The following is a 24252-nucleotide window of genomic DNA, read 5'->3' on the forward strand; positions in this document are numbered from 1 at the left end:
TCACTACACTGTAAAAAATAATCTGTTAAATTTACGGTAAAATACCGGCAGCTGTGTTTGCCAGAATTTCACCGTAGAAATTACAGTGAGTGGGTTTTCTACTGTAAATTTAAATGTAAATATCAGCAAAAACTGTAATTTAGACTGAGTAGTCCCTTTATTTAAAGGTAATTGTGTCCTTGAGACAATATGGTATTTCTCCATTCATTTTACATGATTTTTTAAAATATTTTTATAGTAAAACTGTGTTTTTCAAAAGTTTTGTTCTATTCTGTGATTTACAGTCATTAAAAGTGTCTATTATGGTGATATGCAATTTTTTATTTTAGGCCGTATTTCTCATGCAATTTGACAGCATTTTACTGTAATTTCTACAAACACTTTTTACAGTGTAGATGGTCAAATAGATATGTTCATTTTGGCCATGTATTTACATAATTATTAGATTCCAAACATTTTCAGCTCAGGATTCTCTGCTGCAGCACTTGAAGCAAGTTGCCTACCAGTCTGGGTGAAAATGAAGATTTCTATTTGATCAAATAATCATCTAGTGATATTCTCAATAGCTTTAAATGATTCCTTGACCCAGAAAATGTAGATTTTGACACCAAGATTGACCTTCCAAGTGGCTTGGAAGATGTATTGGTTCTCATAGACTTTATATGGGTGCCATCACGGATCGGCCATCTTAATGAAGTGGCTCCTACCAAAAATTGAAACCTATGATGATAGAGAGCATGTGGAAAAAATTTGGTGCTTTTGTCCAGCGTGTCCCCTTTATTTAGCTAAGCCGCCTTGTTTGTTCATGTGTGTGGATATAGTATACTGTGTGTGTGTGTGTGTGTGTGTGTGTGTGTGTGCCTTTAATCTTCTTATTCTCTGATTTGTCTGCCACCCTCCCACCTCATCACTACTTTTACACATCTTTTACACTTCTTTGTATTCATCGATCTCATTTAGTGAATCTCCCCTGCTGGCAGATTTCTCATCTTCTCATTTTTCTTCTGGTATATATATATATATATATATACGACAGTTTTCTCACATATTCATGTGGCAAACGTCTGTGTTGTGTCCATCCCATAACACATTTTCTACTATATAAAACACTCTCCTGGGCCTCGATTCAGGTGTCAGAGAGTTGTGGTGAGAGATAAAAGATCTACATAAACAGAATCTTTGAGGAAAGTGGAGCATCACTTCAGTTCACAGGACGAGAAGATAATCAGCCTATCTGCTGCCCTGTGTGCCTACACATACACACATACACATATACACACTCATACACACATACACACAGTGTTGTGTGCACATTTATGTATACTGATACACACTAGAGCTATCAGGCAGAACAGGCTCTGCAGCAAACAGTGTCACTTAGGTTCACATCAGTTGTTGCCACAGGATACCTTTGTGTAACTGTGTGTGTGTGTGTGTGTGTGTGTGTGTGTGTGTGTGTGTGTGTGTGTGTGTGTGTGTTGGGTTGGTCAGTAACTGACCTCATCTACTTCACCCTGTAATGTATCCTCAGGAAGGACTGACATCATCTACTGTATCTCTTGCTTTGAAATGTGTAGTACTGTCCTGATATTTAAAGAGAGACAGACCCTTTATTAACCCATTGAAGCCTGGAAAGCGTTTGTATAATTTGTATAAGCTCTCAAATACTTATTGAATTTCATTTCTATCTGCTACAAAGGCTGAAAAATCTATTATTTAGTAGAAGCGTTGACACTTCTGTTGAATTTCCAGAAAAACTTCAGGTTTTAGGGGCTTATTTTAAAATCGCCCAGAGGTTTTACAGGAAGTTTTAGGCGTCATTGGGTTAAGTGAAAGTTAAGTAATTTTTTTTTTTTGTAATTCAAGTTTTTATTTCTTTTATCCTTGGTCTATGACAGTACAACATTTGACATTGTGAGACATTTTTGTACACATTACCTGTAGCATCAGTAGCATAGTAATACAAACATTAGTATGAAGGGACGTATCAATAACGACATAGCTAGGAAGAATGTCCATACAACAGATATTATATTATATTATATTATTATATTGGAAACATTGGGAGGAGGGTGATCAGTGTTGATGCCACAGGCTCCAGGCTGTGATATGAGTCCAGAGAAGGTCCTGGTGCCTTATTTTTGTTTCTGTTGTTCATCCTGTTGAGTTCATATGAGGCGGTGTTAATCATGGCGTTGGCCCACTCTTTCAGCTCCGGGCCTTTAGGTGTTTTCCAGTGTTTAAGTATTGTCCTTGCAGCTGTTGTGATGCTGTCATGATTACAGCAGATTCTCCATTTGTTATGTTGAGAGCCTGAGTCCTGTCCCCTAACAGGGAGAGTCTGGGACATAGTGCTATGTCCCTTCACAGCCACTTGCTCAAATTGTCCACAAAAAGTTAAGTAATTTTATCTAAAGCCTTCGGCTCGTTCATATAGTGTTTGTTGTTTTGAAGTCAGATCCATCAAACCCTCTTAACTGCACTAACTTGTGAATTGCTTCTTTAAACTTGATGTTCATGAGTACCTGTAGTAGTGGTTGAATGTCACTAAGTATTTTAATAATAATAATAATAATAATAATACATTTTATTTGTAATGCACTTTACATTACAGGAAATCTCAACGTGCTACAGGTAAAAAGCATAACATACTAATTATAAAAAGGATAAAAAAGGGAAAAAAAACAGCTAAAAACAGAAAACATACATACATAATCTAAAAATGTTTTACTCAAGTACTGTACTTAAGTACAATTTAGAGGTACTTGTGCTTTACTTGAGTATTTCCATTTTATGTAATTCTATATTTCTACTTCACTTTATTAAGATGCCAGCTTGAGCTTCTTTTCAGGTCAAGATTTTACATGAAAAGTATGATCAATTTGAAAATGGCACAGTTTTACATAACAGTAGGTCTATATTAAAGAGTGACCTATTTTGACAACATTTAAATGCTGTTTATATAAATGCATCAATAATAATAATAATTCAATAATGTTTGGAATATATATAACGATCTGAATGGGGCCACTCAGTACTTTTACTTTTTATACTTTAAGTGCATTTTAGATAGATGAGATGAGATTTATTGTTCCCAGGGGGAAATTCATTTTCACAGCACTGTACATATGAACATTAACAAATAATCAGCAGTAACATCACACAATACATGGCAGAAATACAATACAAATAAACATTACACTCTGTGCTCATCACTCTTTTGTTTAGAGCAGCAATGGCTGCAGGGATCAGCCTTTTTTGATGCTGATACTTTTTGTACATTAAGTTAAGTAAGGTTTGAATGCAGGACTTTTACTTGTAGTGGAGTAATTTCACAGTGTGGTATTATTATTTTTACTTAAGTAAAGGATTTGAATCTTTTTTTCCACCAGGTCCTGCAGTGATGCTAGAGGACTTTGCCCCATTAAATTTGCAACCTGCTGAAAAAGTAGGTGGGCTCTGATCCAGACCCAGAGAAGAGCGTTGGGCTTTGATCATTCTTCTAAAAATAATTTTCCACTTGACTTTTTTTAACAGAGAAAAATGTGTAAATCAGCGTGCTATGGATCACTGTCTTGCTGGAAGATTCAATCATAGTTCATTTTAAGCTTCCTAATATCTGCTGGTGTTTTTTGTTGCCAAAAAGCTGTATTTTAATCTATCTATATAAATATCACCCTGTGATGTTTGGCAAACTGTAGGCACTTTAGTTTGTTGTTGATTGACAGCCGAAAGGTTGTTGTTGTTTTTTTGCAACAATCTCATCCACTTGTGGTGATGTAGGTACCGTCTGATGGTACTTTTGGGGATTTTCTGCCCCTTAGACTGAACTAACCACTGCTGGTCTCCAGCTGTGATCCTGAGATTGTTTTGGCAGTCGAGCCATCCCGTGATTTAACCCTTTATCAGGCAGAGAACTATATTTGGTAACTGCAGGTAATATTTTGAGAAAAAAGTTGCAAATTTACTAGATTAAAGTGGCAAATCTGCGAAAAAAAAAGTGAAAAAAAGCAACTTTTTCCTCCCAGATTCACCGCTTTAAATCTCATAAATCTGCGCATTTTAATCTCGTAAACTTTTTTCTCTAAGTATTATTTCTGTATGTTTTTTTTACACATTCTGGCAGTATGTAATATCCTCCAATATTCTCTCAGGTTGAAATTTGGAATTTGCAAGTATTTCAATGAGTGTCCTATTAAGGGTTAAACGTCTTAATTATTCCCCATATAGTGAAAATTGATTAAACTGAACTGATTATTTCTTATCTCTGATAATCCATTTCCTATATTTTGCAGCACAACAACTTTCTTGCTACCATGTCTTGGTCTGTTCCATAGCGAAACAGTTAGTCATGGTTGGCCACTTAAAGGGAGAATTAGACACTTTTTATGTGGATTTCAGATTCTTTTTGATGGTATTTGTAGTCCACTATAGCATGTACCAAGATGCACTCTTCCAAGATGCTAACGACATTACTGTGTGACAGATTACATAACCGGGATCCAGAAGAACAAGAGATTCTGCCACTGTGTTGTTGTGCAAATGTCAATAAATAAAAAATAAAAAAATACTTGAAACTCAAAAGCAAGGTATGTCAAAAACAAATGAATATTTTCATGATCCTGAATCTACTGTGATGAATGTAAGCTTTGCACAAAGTGAAGTTTTGTGTTCTATATTTGGCAGATGGCCATGATTCTTTCTGCTCTCATGAATACAATCATTTTGGATTTATATTAACCTCTTCACCTTTCCTCTTTTGCAAATGTGCCACCCTCAGATTTTCACTTTTAGTCCCAATGCTGCTAGAAATCCATTAGTATGTACTTCATTTTGTTGTTGTTTCTTTGTTTTCTAGATGAGCACTCGCCCAGTAATCACTTTTATTACATTTCTGTGTTTTATTTTAGGTATCCAGCAAACCATCGAGCAGGAAGAAGGCCAGAACAGGTCGTCAGCTGACCTGAGGATACGCAAGACACAGGTACACATGAATTAAACCTCACTAGGAAGTGTTAACGCTTAATGATACAGCCTGCAACTTAAAGTGTCATTTTCACAACATTTACTGTAAAAGTCGTCTACAGTGTGATATCTTCATATGAATCAGTGCATACACTGATTACTGGTTCCTTTTTAAATGTGGTGTACAGAAGAACAATGGAGTTAACAATTGGCTACTTTAGAGGAAAAGTACTACTTTACCCCACGTATGGGGTAAATAAAAAAATTAAAAATGTTAGTAGAAGTAACTGCTCCTTTCTTAAATATAAGAAATATGAGTAAATAAATATGTAATTATATGAGTAATTTCTCCTTTCCCCTAAAATTCTTAGTTCTTGGTCCCATGTTCCACTATATTTACATTTAAGTACCAGTAGGAGCTGCTAAGTCTTTTTATGTAATACTTCATATGACGATGCAAGAGTTAAGGGGACATAAATGCTGGGAAATTACACAATAAGTGTTATTGTAGGAAGCAAAATATTTCCTTAAAACAAAATATTTACTTTCTGTTTGCCCAAATCTTCTCATTAGTCCCTGAAGCTCCTCCACTTCCTGTGTGCAGAGCATTGTGGGCCAGTTGGATCCATCAGCACATTCAGAAATGCAGCATTTGTTTGTATATTTACTTACTGCTACTTAGTTTTGTCACTTTTTCAATGTGAGCACACAACACTCTGAAAACTTTCCTTAAATTAGTATGCATTAGGGAATGTGTGCAGTTATACTGACTGTCAGTTAGGTTTCACCTGTTCACCTCCTGTTCATTTACAATTATAATGACTTATTAAGTTGAGGTCTGCTGTTGTTGTTTGTCGTCTCCAGCACTCCACACTGTCCCGTAAGTTTGTGGAGGTGATGTCAGAATACAACACCACCCAGTCGGACTACAGGGAGCGCTGCAAGGGACGCATCCAGAGACAGCTGGAGATCAGTGAGTAGAGCTGAGACTGAAGCCTCTTCACACCCACTGAACACATGTTATCACTGTGCAAATGACACTAACACATCTGCATCGCTTCCACGTCATAGTGTCGGGTTATTATGCAGCTTTATTTTTTCCTTAAACACTGATTTTGCATTAGAAACAAGGTGTTTGTACTGCCCTCGCAGTGCGTTTGCTTATACAAGGCTAGACAGTCAGCAACCTGGTCTCACAGGAATCCGTGAAATAGCCACGGATTTCGCTTAACTCAAATCCGTGGAATAGCCACGGAATCACTCAAATTTCCGTGAAACTGACACGGATTTCGCTACAATGCAAGTTAATGACAGTCATATCCCAACCTGATATTTGTTCCTATTGGTTTGTTCCAAGTCACGTGACTTTCAAGGTCCCGGCGGTCAGAACAAAAAACATGGTGGACAGTTCTCTCATTTTTAGTGAAAAAAATCAATATTTTGACTTAGTTTCTGCATAAAAATGGATTTTGATCACATTTCTAGCGAGAAATATATGTTTTATTTTCTAAATATTCACTCAGTAAATGTACATAATCACTTTGTATGTTGGAATAGCCACGGGATATGACTGTCATTAACTTGCATTGTAGCGAAAGTAGTGTAGTCGATGAAGATATTTGGTCACAGTTATTAGTTAGTTTTGTTAACGAGATTAAAACTGATGCCTTCCATACAAGGGTTACTGTAAATTGGGGAAGACAAGAATAGCTACATTTCCTTGTAAGTCTTCCATCCTCAGCCGAAGCATCAGCACTTCACCAGCATCATCCCACTGTTATTAGTCACAGGTAAGTGTCATGTTAATTAGGCTGAAAATATAGCGTGTGCTGCACGAGTGCTAAAGTCACTCTACACCTCTACAGTTTCCTTCTCATCCACTTAATAAGAGCTTTACTATGTCTACACACTCAGAGTGTGAGGATGTGACGTAAAGATGTGCCAGAGCTGCTAAAGATTAAATAAAGGTTGACTCGTGTTTTCGCCCATGCTCTACCACTGAACCTCTTTATGTTTAGTCTTCTTTCTTTTCTTTAACTCTTTGCTGATCCTGCCCCTGTATCAGACATCAAAAAATATATCCTTTGCCTGGAAAAATGACTCTAAATGTTTGTGTGCCAGTTTTGTCTGATTTAACAAGGAATCAGACATTAAGAATAACTACTGAATAAAGAAAAAGCTGATCTTTCTAATGGTCTCGTTTGCTAATGGAAGTCATAAAGCGGCATCAGTATTAAATTGAAACTGTTTCATAACCACACTGTAAAACCCACTTGTTGTTTCAACTAAAATATTTGAGTGTCAATGCTGCGAAATAATTTTTTTGTCAAGACAAGAAAGGCAAAGGAGTTACCTCAAATGAATCTTGCTTTTTGAGTCAATATTTTAGGTTAAAATGACTTTTTGCACAAATCTTGTTGTATTGAAAAGGAAAATTTTGTTATAATAACAAAAAAGCAACATTGGGTTTTACAGTGCAGTTAAAAACTCTTTGTTGCTGCTTTAAAGTAAATTTATTGACACCCATCAACATTCACTTTACTGTATTAATGTGCTAAACTGAATATAAAACTTTTAACGTGATTGTTGGTGGAAATAATTCACCTCAGCTCCTCGCTGCTGGCTGTTTATGCACCTTTTTTAGTTTTATTGTCCCCAAGGGGAACTTTGTGTTGCAGGCAGGTAAAACACAGACTGGGACATAAAACAGAATGCATGTATAACAGTGCCAATACATAAAAAGATATGATGAAAATCCTCCACACAAACTCACATAAAATGAAACAATGAACATCAGCGACCCTGTTACATAAAACCCAGAGTACATCCACCAATTACCATCCTACCCAAACATCAATGACAGATGACAAACTGTCCTTTAATTATTTTGTTTGTAGACAAACGTCGGTGTATCGTATCCAAACAGAATTATTATCAGCATTATTCTCCTGGAGGGACCAAAACAGCCCCTCACACTGACACCACTTATTTTTTTTTTTTTTTTTTTTGTGAACAACTTTTACATTGCTTTTAAAGACAGAACAAGTACAGCAGTCTGATAAATTAAAAGGTACATTACAATCAAATTGAAAATAATAGTAATAATAATAATAATGAAATAAATAGAAAAAAAAAAAGGGAAAATTAAAATAAAAAATAAAAAGGGACCAGGCGACGACCCCCCAACTTGGATCTCTATAAAACTCCTCCAGGACATGAGAGACCATGTTCAAGTAATGCAAATAAAAATATTGATTACAGCAATTCCTTGATCTTATCTGCCATTGTTTGCCATGCTAGAATAGTATCAGCTCCAGCACCGTGCATTCTTGCTACTGAAAGCTCCATATTTAAGATAAGATAAGATAAGAAATACTTTATTCATCTCAGCAGAGAAATTTAGGTGTTCCAGCAGCCAACATACACACAACACAACACAACACATGTATACATACATATTCCACCTATACAGAACATGAGCCCACAATACATAGCCTAGTATAGAGGAAGTGGAATGGATGGTCCATGTGCATTAGTAGCTGTTACTCATAGATAACAGTTACAGCGTGTGCAAATATACAGGTGTGTAAATAAATAAACATGTGTGCAAATATACATGTGCAAAAATACAGTTTGGTAAATACAGTATAAGCAGCTAAGCTAAAATGTATTTATTTATTATTTCAATGCATGTGTTAATCCAATGGGGTTTGGTAACTGTATGTGGAGGTTTCCAGCATCTTTTTGGCAGCAGTGATGCCCGTTAGGAGAATACGTCTTTTCCAGCATGTCAGTTGTAATGAGGTGTTTTCATTCAGGAGTAGCACCATAGGAGAACATGGTGCAGTGACTTCCAGTACATTAGATAAAGTAGAACAAACCTCACCACTAACACCACGTTCTAAGGCTCAGTTTACACGAGGACGGTCTGAACAGAAGACGCAAAAGTGGCGTCTCGTCTTCACTTTTTATTCCTGGTTTAGACGAGGGTTTTCAGGAGGAAATCTGCTGCATACGGTGACGCAAAAGTGTGTGGAATTGGATTGTATGCAGCCAGGCGGCATCACTTAAAGCCATAAGAGCATCTTTGGGCATGCAGAAGTTTTCACGCCACACATTTTCATCAGCTACTCCTTCCACAAAGTTCTCCTCCATCACTAGATCTCCCAGGTCTCGTTCACAGCCGTCTGGCTCCTCCCACCAATCGCTGCATCCAGAATGTGATGGAGGTAATTCCAGATCCTTCTCTGTTCACTAATACTATCTGTACATATCCTGGACATTTGGTGGAAAGACTCCTGTAAGTTTATTAGAGCTGCCAGAGCAGCTTGAAGGTCCCACCATGGAAATAATCCCACGTTTCTTTATTTCCTGTCCTGGAGCATGTATGTGACGTAAACACATACGTGACGTGAGCAGATCAGATCAGAGTTTTGTGTCTTGTCAGTGTAGACGACACGCTACGGAGGAGAGGATTATACTTTTACACTTTGGAGGGTGGTTTCAGATTTTTGCGTCTTTAAGCCCCCAAAACGCCGTCACAGTCTAAACGAAAGGCACTTCAGATAAAATATTTTGTCGTTTTTACCCGCGAGCGTCCTGGTGTAAACAGGGCCTAAAACACATGCATCACCACCACCTACACTCATCTACATGCACGTAGCAGGTTGCTGCAGCCCCTCATACTGGTGTCACGCTGTTTGTGTAATATGGTTTGACAGGTATTAGCTGCAGGCTCCGGGACCAGACTCTGACACGGCCTCCACCACGGCGTCCTGGCAGACCGCCCCGTGCCAGCTGCCCTGACAGTCATCGTGATACACTCACCTTTTACACAAAGGCACATAAACACACACACACGTGCATGCAGAGAAGGACACTATGAGGCGTTTAGTGCTAATAGCAGAGGAGCAGTTATGTTGCAGGGCGCTTGGCCCAGGCGCCGTTTCCTCTGGCCATCTGTCAGACAAGCAGCAGCAGGTCTGAGTGGTCCAGTCAAAAGAACAACACACAGGACTTTCTGGGGTTAATCAAGGGACACATCCTAGTGGAATAAAACACACACACACACACAGCTGACACACTTTTTCCCTGAGCTCCTCTAGATTCATTTGGATTTGATTTGTCAGCTGGTGGAGTCACAGGAGGCCTGAGCTGATATCACCTGTCGTCAGGGAAGGGATTAATGCACAGAGGAGAGGGAAACTAGAGTAGGAGCAGGAAAAAGAAAATTCAGAAAACAAAATTGCAAGTCTCCATTAAAGCTTTCCCCTTTTTCCGTCCTGATTTTGATCTAACACGGTTTAATTCCTGCAGGGTTATAAGGCGAGAGCTGTGTGTCTGTTGGGCCAACCTCTGGACTTGTTTGTGTGTAAATCAATAAGAGTGTGTCACACACAGAGGGAGAGCTAGTCGGGTCTGTCAGCCCGAGGATCGATGTTTCTCTGCTGCTTCGCTCCTTTCCTGTTCACCTCTGGATACACAGATAAGGGGACAGAACACAACACTGGGACATGCTGTAAACAGGGAAAATGACATTCTACACAATGTATACACTACAGGATGTTCTACACCAATTCCTAAAAGATTTGGAAGTTGAATAAAATGTAAAAAAAACAAAAAAAAACACCTTTGTGACATATGAAAACTGTACAAAGACAGTACATTTAACCTCTTAAAACCCATCTACCCACCAGCATTTTTTTGTTTTAACTGATTTAGTTTCAGTCTTTTTGCCACATTTAGCTGAACAAGCACAACTGCAGAAACTAGAATATATTAACTTTCTAATGAAGCCTTGTGCATGTATTTGGGCTTACAGATCTTCTGTCACAAGCTTTGACTCAGAATTTGTTTTGGTCTAATCTTAATATAGGCAAGGCAAGTTTATTTGTATAGCACAATCCAACACAAGGTAATTCAAAGTGCTTTACATACACATTAAAACAGCAAGACACAATCAAAAACAGTAAAAACAGTCAATTAAAACAGGGAAATAGAAATAAAAATATACCTGGCAGCTGAGATTTCAGAGGTTGATTTTCAAACTGGTTATCTTTTGTTTTGTATATGTGCAATTTTAAATTTATCATATTCTGTTACTTACGTTTTACACAGCATCCCAACTTCTTGGGAATAGCATTTGTTGCCCCTATTTGAATTAATACTGTCTAAATAATTTGTCATGAAGCTAATAGCAGAAAATGTAGTTTCTAGCAAATAAAATATGGAGATGTCTTTGTATTATCTAATATTAAACTGATTTTTTTTTTTTTTTAGATTTTCAACACACTAAAAAAGAAATATAAAGAACATTGGACTTTGGAAACTAGGATGGACATTTTTCATTATTTTGTGACATTTTTAGACCAAACGATTAATGAAGAAAATAATCTGCAGTTTAATCTATTATTAAAATAATCATTTGTTGCAGCCCTTACTCAAATATATCTGCACCAAGTCTCACCAAACTGCATTTATATTCTTTGTGGATGATGCTGCTGATAGTTCTGTCGCCCCTTTGATATATGAAGGAAAGTCAGCAGAAAACACTGTATTATTTAACAGTTGGGATAATTCTGAACTCTTCTTTATTTCATTAATAAACCGTGATTTCTTTGAAATAATGTTTCCATAATGAGCTGTTGAGCTCTACACTGTAAAAAATGTCTGTAGATTTTCACGGTGAAAACTGCTAAACCATGACAGTAAAAGATCATAAAATTATAAATTAGTTAATTCAGTTTCAGTAACAATGAAACACCGTAAATGTATATATCAGCCAAAACAGTATTTTTTAAAATTAAATCAAAGACAAAACATTACTCCACTGTAAAATACACTGGCACCGTGTTTGTAACAAAAATATACTGTAATATATACACAAGCATCACTGTAATTTTTGCATTTATTTTTTGTAAAAATACTTTTTCTCACTGTTAAATGTACTAAACACCATATCTCTAGCAAAAATATACTGATATTTAATGGTAAAATCTTTATTTTTAATTTATGCAGCATTTATAAAGTATTTTCTTGTCAATCATATGGCAGAACACCGTTTCTTTTGATGGAAAAACATTTTTAATGGTAAAAAATGGAATAAAATGGCAATTTTACACGTGGAATCAACAGTGTTAATATCATTTTACCGTAATGTTACAAAAAGTTGCACCATATTTATTGCAGTAAAGTTCTGGCAACCACAGCTGCCAGTATTTTACCGTGAAAACAACAGTTTATTTTTTACAGTGTAGAGGGGAGTTTGATTCCTCCACTGGTGCTTGTTGGGTTCCTGCTGGAGCCAGGAGACAGGAAGCTTCCCGTAAACACTGGAAACACTGGAAACAACAAGACTGGCTCTGTCTAACAGTAATGAACATGTTGTATCTTGCTGGTTTGTTGTGGTTTCGTGGGCAACCAGTGGAGACTCTGAGATCTAGCCCCCCCCCCCCTAACCACATGGGTCATCAGGTCACACACACTAGAGACAGCATGTTCATTAGTGAGCTTCAGAGATGCTGGGTGGAAATTGTTTTTAACTTTATACAGAGCCAGACTACACTGTAAAAAATGTTTGTAGAAATAACAGTAAAACACTGTCAATTTACATCAGAAATAGGTCGTAAAATTAAACATTGTACATCACCGTAGCAGATACTTTTAATTACTGTCAATCAAAGAATAGTAAAAAAAACTTTAAATTCTACCGCCATAAACTGTAGAAAACACACAGTTTTGCTGTAAAAATATAAATTTTTCATGTAAAGTTAATGGAGAAATACCACGATGACACAATTATCCTAAAAGTAATGGGATTATTCTGTATAAATTACAGTTTTTGCTGAGATTTACATTTACATACGCTCACTGTATTTTTTACGGTGATGTTCTGGCAACCACAGCTGCCGGTATTTTACCGTAAATTAAACAGATTTTTTTTTTACAGTGTAGCTCTTTCTCCTTGCTTTTGGTTTTCATACTTAAGCTAATCATCTCTCCACTCCTTCATATTTAACACACATATTAGGCTTATGTCAATCTTCATATCTAACTATCTGCAGAAGAAGAAGCAGATATGAATATTTTCTTAAATTTGACTCTTAAAAAGACTTCTTTCTTTTGATCTTAAATTGACTTTTCGGAGCTAAATAGCAGTAAGGCCAAGCACACATGCTGTGTCTTTTACCACCTGCACTGCAAAAAAAGAAAAGTTGGGTGAACTCAAAATTTCAAGGCAAAAAACTTCAATAAAATTTTAAGTTGGACAATTAAACTAAATATTTTAAGTTTTGTTTTTGAGTCTGCTCAACTCTGAATTCAGATTTTTGTCAACTCAACTGTAAGTTGTACTAACTTATAAATTAACATTGTAATAACTTTTAATCCTTACTTCTGCTAACTTCTGCAATGTTACGATTGTAACGCCGCTATGAAATGTCAGCTAATGTTGCGACCACAATTTTGAGTTAGCATTGATACGCTAGCTAAACGCCGCTAGCATTAGTTAGCCGCTAGCTTTTGCTAATGACCGAATCTAACCGATTTCCCGCATTTCACAACAAAGAAATAAGAGTTATCAGAACTATTGTCCCTTGTTGTGAACCCCAACTTAAAGATATAAGTAACAACAACTCACCAACTTGTTTTTGAGCAGACAACTGGCTTCCTTTGTTGTGCTAACTTACATTATTGCCCTAAATGTCAATAATTTATATTTCTAAGTTTTGCCAACTTAAATCACTGTTTTAGGCCAAAAAATACAAGTTGGCTTTGTTGCAGTGTGGGAGCTGTGAGGTGTGTAGGTCGTACTCCTGTGCACCTTGTAGACACAAAAAAAGTTCAGAGCTGATCTTCTTCCACATCTTGTGTTTTTCTTTCTTTTCAAAATCTTTTCATTAAAATTTTCAGCACAAATTCCCAGGGTTGGGCTAACATACCACATTGTTCTGACATATACACAGATGTATCATATTAGAATAATGTGTGAATAATGTGCAGCCTGTTCTCCTGTCAAAAATGTTAATATATGTCACGTGTACAGGCAGCGAAAAGCGAGCTACGTCTCCGTATTTCACCGTCCGCTGTAATGTTCCTGACGTAGTAGTGATTGACAGCCAAGTGTAGTTTAAAGGGCGGTTGGAGGTTCGGGTGGTGGATGGGTCAAACATCAGCGGACTTCCACCCAGGAGAGCGAGATTTGTGTCCCATGTGAAATCAAAAGTGAACCATTTTTAACTTAAGTTACGTTGTTAACATAAGTCACGTCAATCACGTTTTTGAACGTAATTTACATTTTTTACGTAACTTCTGGCAGTCACGTGCAAGGTTATAATAGTTTTGGATTTTTCATTAGTTTTAGTTTTAATTTCGTTGTCAATTTTTGTTTTCAAATTCAGTTAGTTTTAATTCGTTTTTAGAGTGAGTTTGCTAGTTTTGATTAGTTTTATTTTTTGGAAAATGCTTAGTTTTAGTTTAGTTTTTATTAGTTTTAGTGTTAGTTTTAGTTTTTTGTAATGGGGTATTTGTTGGGTCCAGATTCAATAAGGTCACAATAAATGTTTCCTTTATTTCCTTTGTCTGATCCATCTGAGCCCCAATAAGTTTATTAAGTCATAAAACCAGATAGATGAAATAGATTTCATATCAACCAAAAAGGTTTACGTATGAAAAAAGTTGTCAAAGACGAAAACTAAGGACATTTTCACTATAATTTTAGTTAGTTTTGGAACCACACAATACAGTTTCAGTTAGTTACCGTTTTTTAAAAAACTCCTGTTTTTATTTTTATTTCAGTTAACGAAAATGTTTTTTCAACTCTAGCTTTCGTTAACTATAATAACCTTGGTCACGTGACCCTTCTAACTACCTCATTTCCAGCATTTACGTACATTTATTTACTGTTGAAACCGTCTTTTATAACGCCTTACCTAAGGTCAGTGGTTTTACAACATAAATCCACAGAAACTGAAGCCTTTTCTTTACAACGCGGACCATACATGTGTGAGGTTTTACTATAGTGTGTGAATGTGTGTTTTGTTTTATGTGTGTGAATGGTAATTCTGAATTATGTCCCTGACGGCCCCTCAAAGAATTTCACCTTTTTTCACATCAGTTTTTGTATAAACTAAGGCAGCAGCATCATATTAACTGTACAGACCGTAGAATGTATAAAAGCATCTCAGTTGTGTGTGTGAGCCAGCAGAACATTTCAGTGCTATTTTTAGAACGCGCTGCGAGCCAGCCTGCGCCGCCATACGTACAGTAGTGTTCAATATAATAGCAGTCCTATTTTTTTAACACACCCCTTTCAACTAATTGCCCAATTGCACAGCCTTAAGAGCTGCATATCACTAATGCTGGTCTGGTTGGTTTTCTGAGAATCTACTGCACCTACTTGTTAGACATTTTTATACTGCATATTCATATTTATTCTGTACTGGAATTCTACTCCTTAATACATACTCCTTCTTTAGACACTTTATTTTTATCTTTACATTACATTTTATTGTATCTATCTATCTATCTATCTATCTATCTATCTATCTATCTATCTATCTATCTATCTATCTATCTATCTATCTATCTATGTTATAGATGGTTTATAAACCTATTATTAACCATTTACAAAGTGCTATACATATTTAATCTTTAAATGTTTTCAATCAATTTCTTAAAGGTATATGAATCATTTCAAAATCATCAACATACTTAATATGGTGTTAAAATTGTTAAAATGAGTGCAGCTAACACTATTAATAAAAGATTAATTATAATTTAATTGTTTGTTAATGGTAAAGTAAATATAAACTTCCATTAATATACCATCTATTTGCCATTTATAAATGATTTAGTTAGTTAAACATTAATAAATTATGTATTTATCATTCTAAATGGCCTATAAACGGGTTATAAATGATGATTAAACACTAATAAACTATCTGTTTACCACTTATAAATTATGGTTATTGTAAAGTGTTACCTTAATTATAAGAAGAAGTACATTTATTTACCTTGGACTGATATTTAGGAAAGAAAGGACAGATATCTCCCGGCTGTGATTGGTTATTCCTGGTCACATGATATGTGGAGTTCGTTGCTGCAATCCAAAAGTTGAACTACAGTTTGTTTATTGACGATTGGGAACAATTGCATGCCTCCCGTGCATCTATATTGACAACAGATCTGAGGCCACAAAACACACAGCATGCGTTCGGCTCCAGCCTCTGTTTGTGACTGAAACACTTCTGTAGCATTTTAGCTTGTTATTGATTGAGAATATCAGACATTAATTTGCTGCCATAAGCTGGCAGGCAGAACCAGCAGGATGGAGGGGAGGCTGGTCACAGCGTCGCAGGGCCTCATTGACATTTGATTGTTATGTTTTATTTCCCCGCGGACTCTCCGTTAGCTGGGAGAAAATAAAACAGAGATGTACGCCAACACATTCCTGTAAAGCTAACTCATTGACCTGTGTGTGTGTGTGTGTGTGTGCAGAGAAGCTATGCGTGCTCTTCTTATTCCTCTGCAGGTGGAATCACTCGCCTGTTTCCCTCAGCGTGCATGAACATTCGTGTGGTTTCTCTTTTCGTTCTGTTTCCTGGGAGGGGGGGTTCGTTTGTTTTACATAACAATGGAAATTAAGTAACACTGTTTCTGGTAGCAACATAGAATGAATGATTTAATAGCCCATAAATGCTACGGGTGAAGTGAGACTTCTTGGCTTCATATTAGGCTTCTCAGGGTTTGGGTCTCCATGGTAACAAATAAGAGCCTCCCTCTGAGCCTGTCAGGGCTTTAAAAAAAAAAAGGCAATGAGGAGTGTGTGTGTGTGTGCGTGTGTGTGTAGGAAGTGAGATAAATAGGGTTGGGTAGCACCAGAGTGCCTTCGCCTTTTTTTTTTCTTCTTCACAATTATCCATGACTCATTGTCACTCCTCTCCGTCCTTCAACTCTAACTGTGACCCTCTTTAATGTGGTAGTTTTAGCCTTAATGATAGGAGATTATTTATTATCAGGAAGGCCTGGAGGAAAGGGAATTGATCACAGCCACGTGGCGAGCGTGCTCTCTTTGTGTCCTCTCATTCGTCAAACTGCAAAATGTCATTGTTGAACACGAGTAGATTCTCAAGCACGGTAATGAAACAGCGAGAGCACTTAACCACAACTAAATGAAAGTCATTGCTTTGATATGGATATGAAGTTTGGATTAGACACGATAGGCCCCGTTTATGTAAAGATAAATGAACAAAAGTGCATTATGAAGCTCACACGGACATGAAGCGGTTCACGTCAGAGGGCAGCTTCATCAGTATTCTGTTCATGAACGCAATCATCGCTCCGACTCTCAAGCATCATCATTCACCATCAACCTACCTGCTCTGCCCCGAGGCCTTCACACACTCGCACATATAAACACAATACACACACATACTCACACACACTCTGATTAGGTCGTGAATAGAGGTTTTGTAGTTGCCTCCTAAACCTCCCAGGAGCCTCAGCTGCTGGAGGTCCAGAGAGAAACAGCAGAGGAAGCTCACTGTTGCAGCGCATTCAGTGACATTATGAGTTAGATAATAAATAAATAAAATAAAAAGTTTCCCGAACATGAAATATCTTGTCTTCTCTCGTATTCAAACGAACATAGGTCACAAAGTATTTGCAAATTACTTAATAATTCTGTTTTGTTTAGGGTTTGTTTTTTGTTTTTTTTTGTTTTTTACAGCATCCCAACTTATTAGGAATCAGGGGTTTGTTTGTTTTTTAGATAATAATCATAATATATTTTATTTGTATGGAACCTCTCATGCACAACATGCTTTACATAAAAGAAATTAAGTAGGAAAAGATTGAAAATTATACCAGGGATAGAATGACATAAATAATAATAATAATAATAATAATAATACATTTTATTTGTAAAGCACTTTTCAAACAGAAATCTCAAAGTGCTACAGAAACCAGAAACAAGAAAGAGAAAACTCATTAAAATCAACAGTAGATAAAAAAATACAAAATAAAAGACACGGGTAATAAAGTACATTATGCAGAGACAAAATAAAAACATCTAGGGACAGCCTAAAAATGCCTCCCTGAACAGAAAAGTTTTAAGCCCTTTTCTAAAGGTGTCCACAGACTGGGGTTGAGAATAAGATGGAAAATAAAAAACATAATAATGATTTTTTTTAAATAAGGAAAAATTACATTACTCAGTTCTTTTCTTTTCTTCATCAGCGGTGGAGACCAGACCAATAGAGATACAGATACCGTAACAACTTTAGACCTATAAAAGTTGAATTTCTGTCCTTGGCTAAAACAAAGACAGACTAATGTTTCTAAACAAAAATGCGCCAAGAACTGTATTTTCAGCAAGTTGTGACGACTGAAATCTTTAGCATTAATTTGTTGTGATTGATTGAACTTTAGTTCCACTGCTTACAGTTTATAATATAAAGTTTCTCTCTCTCAAACTCCCGCTCAACGACATGCTGTAACTTAAAAAGTCTTTGTCTTGTGTGTTAGCTGCTGAGCACCAGATAAAGCTTTGTGAGATAGTAACTTACTGTATATTCTGCTATATCTAGCCCCACAGAGTGTGCTGAGGAAAGATTGAGACAGACTCAGAGTGACTTACAGCGTCAGTGGGGCAGAAATGGAGCCCGAGAGAAGCAGCTCAGCAGGCGAAGTCAGCATTCACACACACGAATATTAATGTAGGTGTAGCAAAGAGGTGTGGGGGAATGTTTATGAAGTAGGTCAACTCTCTCGGGGAAAATAAAGATGGATGAGCAAACACATCAGCAGGAAGAACGCTATGATGTCGCACAGGCAGGTCGCCGGATAGAGAGAGAGAAAGTTTGTTGGCGGAAGTCTAAAGTCTAAAGGCAAACTTAAGAACACTGTAAAAAAAAATCTGTTAAATTTACGGTAAATTACCGGCAGCTGTGGTTGCCAGAACTTCACCATAAATCACCATAAATATCAGCAAAAACTAATTTAGACTGAATATTCTCGTTATTTTTAAGGTAATTGTGTCATTCATTCACACATCATGGCAAATCTCCATTAACTTTACATGAAAATGTTTTTACAGCAAAACTGTGCGTTTCCTACAGTTCATGACAGTAAAAGTAAAAATTGTGCTATTCCTTGATTTACGGTAATTAAAAGTGTCTACTACGGTGATACACAATTTTCAATTTTACGCCCCATTCCTGATGCAATTTGACAGAGTTTTACTGTAATTTCTACAAACATTTTTTACAGTGAAGGACGTAATAGAGTAAATAGGTGATGTCTCTAACTTCCATTTGAAAATCGGAAGGAAATGTCAATAGATTATCTGCAATCATGAGATTCAATCTTTACAAATGATGTGCAGACTGACACAGGCTTATCTTGTCATATACTACACCACCTGTGCTTTTACTACTTCGGAAAGCCAAAATGTCTGCTGTGAATTGTGTATTCAACATGCTCATTTGGCTGAAAAGCCCCTCACACAGCAAAAACCCTCACTGACACCTGATGTGTCCAACCTTAAAGACAGAATAGACCGTTACCATAATGACACGTGAGCGTTTGTCTAAAGCAGCTCTCTGCACCTCGCAGCAGTCTAAAAATAGCACACGTGTCATCTGCGGTTGTAAAAGGCTTCAGTTTCTGTTAATTTATGACACAAAACCACTGACCTAGGTTTAGGGCAAAGAACTTAAGGTGTTATAAAATACAGTTTAAACTGTAAATAAATCCTTAAAAATGGAAGTTATGTAAAAAAAAATTGCTTTTGTTTTCACACGGGACACAAACCCTCTTCTGAGTGAAAGTCCGCCGTTTGTTCGACCATCCACTTCCTGTTCCTCCCGCCCAAATATGGTATCCACCATTTAAATTGCACATTTATCACTACGTCAGCAAGATGGCAGCTGGGGCCAGTCTAAAACCTAAATATGATGCTGCCTGTGCAAACGCCTCATATTGACATTTTTGAGGGGAGAGAAGTCTGGCCTGTGCCTTCATGTGATTGGTCTATTTAAAGCAGGGGTCTCAAACTCAAATTACCTGGGGGCCGCTGGAGGCAGTATCAAAATGACCAAAAAAAGACACAAAATTACCAAAAAAAAGACACAAAATGACTAAAAAAAAGACACAAAATGGTAGAAAAAAACTAAATTACACAAAAAAGACACAAAATGACCAAAAAAGACACAAAATGACACAAAAAATACACAAAATTACTAAAAAGACACAAAATTATTAGAAAAAGACACAAAATTACATTAAATAACATTTCCACTTCTTCCGGTAACAACAACACAAAATACGGTAAAGTGCCATTCATATAAAACTCACATTAAACTTTCATATCAAGGTGGGGGCCACAAAATATCGTCACAAGGGCCGCAATTGGCCCGCGGGCCGCGAGTTTGAGACCCCTGATTTAAAGCAAGAAAATCAGACTCATACAGTAGGTTTTAAAACCTGGAGAGACAGAGATGGGAACTGTTTAAAACCAAAGTATTCATTGATCCTCCTTCTAACAGAGTGAGAGGTTAGATGACAAATGCTAGAATGCAAAAGAAAATCATGAGCAGTTTTGGTTTTATTCCTTTGTAGCATTAACCATAACAAATAGATCAACAGAGGAAACGATAGACAGCAAACATGAGCCTCAGGAGAAGTTTAGGTCAGTCATTTTACACTCTAAATCAGGGGTCTCAAACTCGCGGCCCGCGGGCCAATTGCGGCCCTCGTGACGATATTTTGTGGCCCTCAACTTGATATGAAAGTTTAATGTGTTTTATATGAATGGCACTTTACCGTGTTGTGTGTGGAAGGTCCCTTTAATTCCTTTTTTTGGTAATTTTGTGTCTTTTTAAAATAATTTTGTCTTTTTAAAATTTTGTCTTTTTTTTTTTTTTTTTTTAGTAATTTTGTTTTTTTGGTCATTTTGTGTCTCTTTTTTGGGGGCATTTTGTTTCTTTTTCTTTTTTTTTTTAAAGAATTTTGTATCTGTTTTGGTAATTCTGTGTATTTTTTTTCATTTTGTGTCTTTTGATCATTTTGTGTCCTTTTTTTCTCACTTTTTTGTGATTTTGTGTCTTTTTAAAGTAATTTAGTTTTAATTTCTGTCATTTTGTGTCTTTTTTTTGTAATTTTGTGTCTTTCTTTGGTCATTTTGATACTGCCTCCAGCGGCCCCCAGGTAATTTGAGTTTGAGACCCCTTCTCTAAATGATCCTCATATAGTCAGACAAACATGAAGAAAACATGTCTGAGTGGCCACACTGTAAAAAAAAAAAAACCTGTTGTTTTTACGGTAAAAAACTGGCAGCTGTGGTTGCCAGAACTTTACCGTAATAAATACGGTGCAACTTTTTGTAATATTACGGTAAAATGATATTAGCACTGTTGATTTCCTGTTTAAGAATTTAATTAAATATTACAGTATATTTCTATCAGAGATATGGTCTTTAGTACATTTAACAGTGGGAAAAAGTATTTTTACAAAAAATAAATGCACAAATGACGGCTTGTATATATATTACAGTATATTTTGCTACAAACATGTGTCAGTGTATTTAACAATGGAGTAATGTATTTAAAAAAATAAAAAACTGTAAAAAAAAAATATATATATACTGTTTTGGCTGATATATACATTTACGGTGTTTCATTGTTACTGAAACTGAATTAACCCATTTATCATTTTACATCTTTTACTGTCATGGTTTAGCAGTTTTTCACCGTAAAATCTACAGACATTTTTTACAGTGCAGTGTGAAGGGATGGAGTTAACTTATTATTTTTGATAATTAAAGGCATTAAATACCAGCAGTATTTGTTATTTATATAACTGTAACAGGGCTAGTGTTGGAACAGGGTTGTTTATTTGACTGAAGTTATGTCTGGTGTGGAGAAGAGTGGGATTGTAACTGAGCCTTGTATTTAAAGTTGAATTGAACTTAACATTAGATATGCTTGGTTGAATACTGACAAAACCACTAGTGTTTTTACATCACATCCACTGTCCTGGTGTTCAGAGAGATAAAGGTTTTAACATGCAGCGTATACAGGAGAGGCAGATGGAAAGAGATGAAATGAGCATGTGGAAAAGAGGAACACAGCTCCTGTTTTAATTAATCCTCAGACAGACATGAAGGAGGAGTGGGGGGGGCTCGCTATCCTCTTTCATTTGTCTTTGGTAATTGTGATCTTCATCCACTGCAGTTAGGAGAACATTTTAATCCGATAGCACAGCACCTACGTTCCTTAAACCCTGAGCTTAAACTGACTGTAATATCCACACACACGATAAATCTCTTCAACACCTACAACATGTCTGCTGTTATAGATGTTTTTTGTTGTGTTTTTGTCCTTTTAAGCTGGAAGAAACACAACAAATGAGGAGCTGGAGAGCATGTTGGAGAGCGACAACCCAGCTATCTTCACCTCGGGGGTAAGCACGACTAAAAAAAAAAAACACACAAATTGTGTTTTTAATGAAACAGGAGAAGGAGTAGACGTCCTTCTCTTAACTCTTTCCTTCTGTTATATCATCCTAGATCATTATGGACAACATCACTGAGCAAGCTATGAATGAGATCGAGACGCGGCACAATGAGATCATCAAGCTGGAGAACAGCATCAGAGAGCTCCACGACATGTTCATGGACATGGCCATGCTGGTGGAGAGCCAGGTGAACACACTGATCCTCTCTCAGTACCTGCAGCTGTGGGAAATTAATATGAAAACAAACCGCCAATACATGTAGACCAGTAGTTCTCAACCTTTTTGAGTCGCGACCCCCAATTTAACATGCATGTTGTCCGTGACCCCCACTCACTGAACACAATCTCACACGCACAGTTCAGATCACCCAAAAAAAAAAGACCAAAAATGACACAAAATGACCAAAAAAGACACAAAATGACAAAAAAATGCACAAATTGACCATAAAATCATAAAAAAGACACAAATTGACCAAAAAAGACACAAAATCATAAAAAAGACACAAAATGACCAAAAAAGACACAAAATTACCCAAAAAAAGACACAAAATTACCAAAAAATGCACAAATTGACCACAAAATCATAAAAAAAAGACACAAATTGACCAAAAAAGACACAAAATGACCAAAAAAGACACAAAATTACCAAAAAAAAAGACACAAAATTACCAAAAAATGCACAAATTGACCACAAAATCATAAAAAAAAGACACAAATTGACCAAAAAAGACACAAAATGACCAAAAAAAGACACAAAATGACAAAAAAATGCACAAATTGACCACAAAATCATAAAAAAAGACACAAATTGACCAAAAAATGGACCCCAAGGTTGAGAATAGCTGATGTAGATAATATAGACAATAATGTGCAGATTTTTTAATTTGTCCCTGGTAGTTTAAAAAAAGAGTCCTGGCTCATGCAAAAGTTCAGCAGCTCACTGTTTCCACTCTGGTAAAATCATTAACCAGCAGCTGGCGCGTCTCCCTGTCATGAAAATAACTCCACTTTTGACAGACGGCAACTGGCAGTCTTTTAATTTACATACAAGTTGTGGAGTGTATTAGTACGGAGCTGGAAGCAGGATATGTTTTCAGCTCCATCTGTTTGCAAAATATCTCAGCAAATTCAGGCAGAATTTGGGGCACAGATAATCATTGGCTCCAGGATCAGTCCATTGGAATTTGGTCATAATGTGTATTTGGGATTTCTGCCATTATATCATTTTTTAATACATAATTATCATGATGCGTTCATGAGCTGGAAGGAAAATCTGACATCTGGGACTTTCGAGTTGGCAACTAAAAAGCCCTGAATTAGCTAAGAGCCTTCAGTTATAAACAAACATCGGGCCTTGGGTTGGTAAGCAGAGAACTGTTGAGGATTTCTGATCTCTGTTAAAGAGCAGATAGATAGATAGATAGATAGATAGATAGATAGATAGATAGATAGATAGATAGATAGATAGATAGATAGATAGATAGATAGATTATGCGAAGACATTGATGTCATTTATCTCCTTCTGGGGGAGAGAATCCCCCTTCAAAATAAAAGATGAGCATTTTGGCTGCGCTCCAAACATTTTTGAACAAACTTCACTAGGACCGATCTTTGACATTTCTCAATGAGGTTTTGGGACATTATAGGGTCTATTATACTCTGGTGATACATTTGGTGCTATAGTTTGTCCAAAAATAGCGAGAAAAAAAACCAACAAATTATGGGATGTCCAAAAATTATCCCTAAAAAAAAGTCATACTGTAATATGTCGATT

The 24252-nt window shown here is 36.5% G+C and overlaps 1 protein-coding gene across 4 annotated transcripts in view; it reads left to right on the forward strand.

The window, feature by feature from the left end:
* Positions 1-24252, forward strand: part of stx1a (syntaxin 1A (brain)) — a 102931-nt gene that overhangs the window by 53293 nt on the left and 25386 nt on the right. For 3 of the 4 annotated variants that reach the window (XM_059330698.1, XM_059330697.1, XM_059330701.1), the window contains exons 5-6: positions 4911-4984; positions 5830-5938. In XM_059330698.1, coding sequence (XP_059186681.1) covers positions 4911-4984; positions 5830-5938 — 183 coding nt within the window. Of the gene's footprint in view, positions 1-4910; positions 4985-5829; positions 5939-22351; positions 22426-22531; positions 22883-24252 lie in introns of those variants that run through there. The other variant, XM_059330699.1, reaches the window with a different exon arrangement.

Source organism: Centropristis striata, chromosome 4, assembly GCF_030273125.1.
Source record: "Centropristis striata isolate RG_2023a ecotype Rhode Island chromosome 4, C.striata_1.0, whole genome shotgun sequence".
NCBI classification, from domain to species: domain Eukaryota; kingdom Metazoa; phylum Chordata; class Actinopteri; order Perciformes; family Serranidae; genus Centropristis; species Centropristis striata.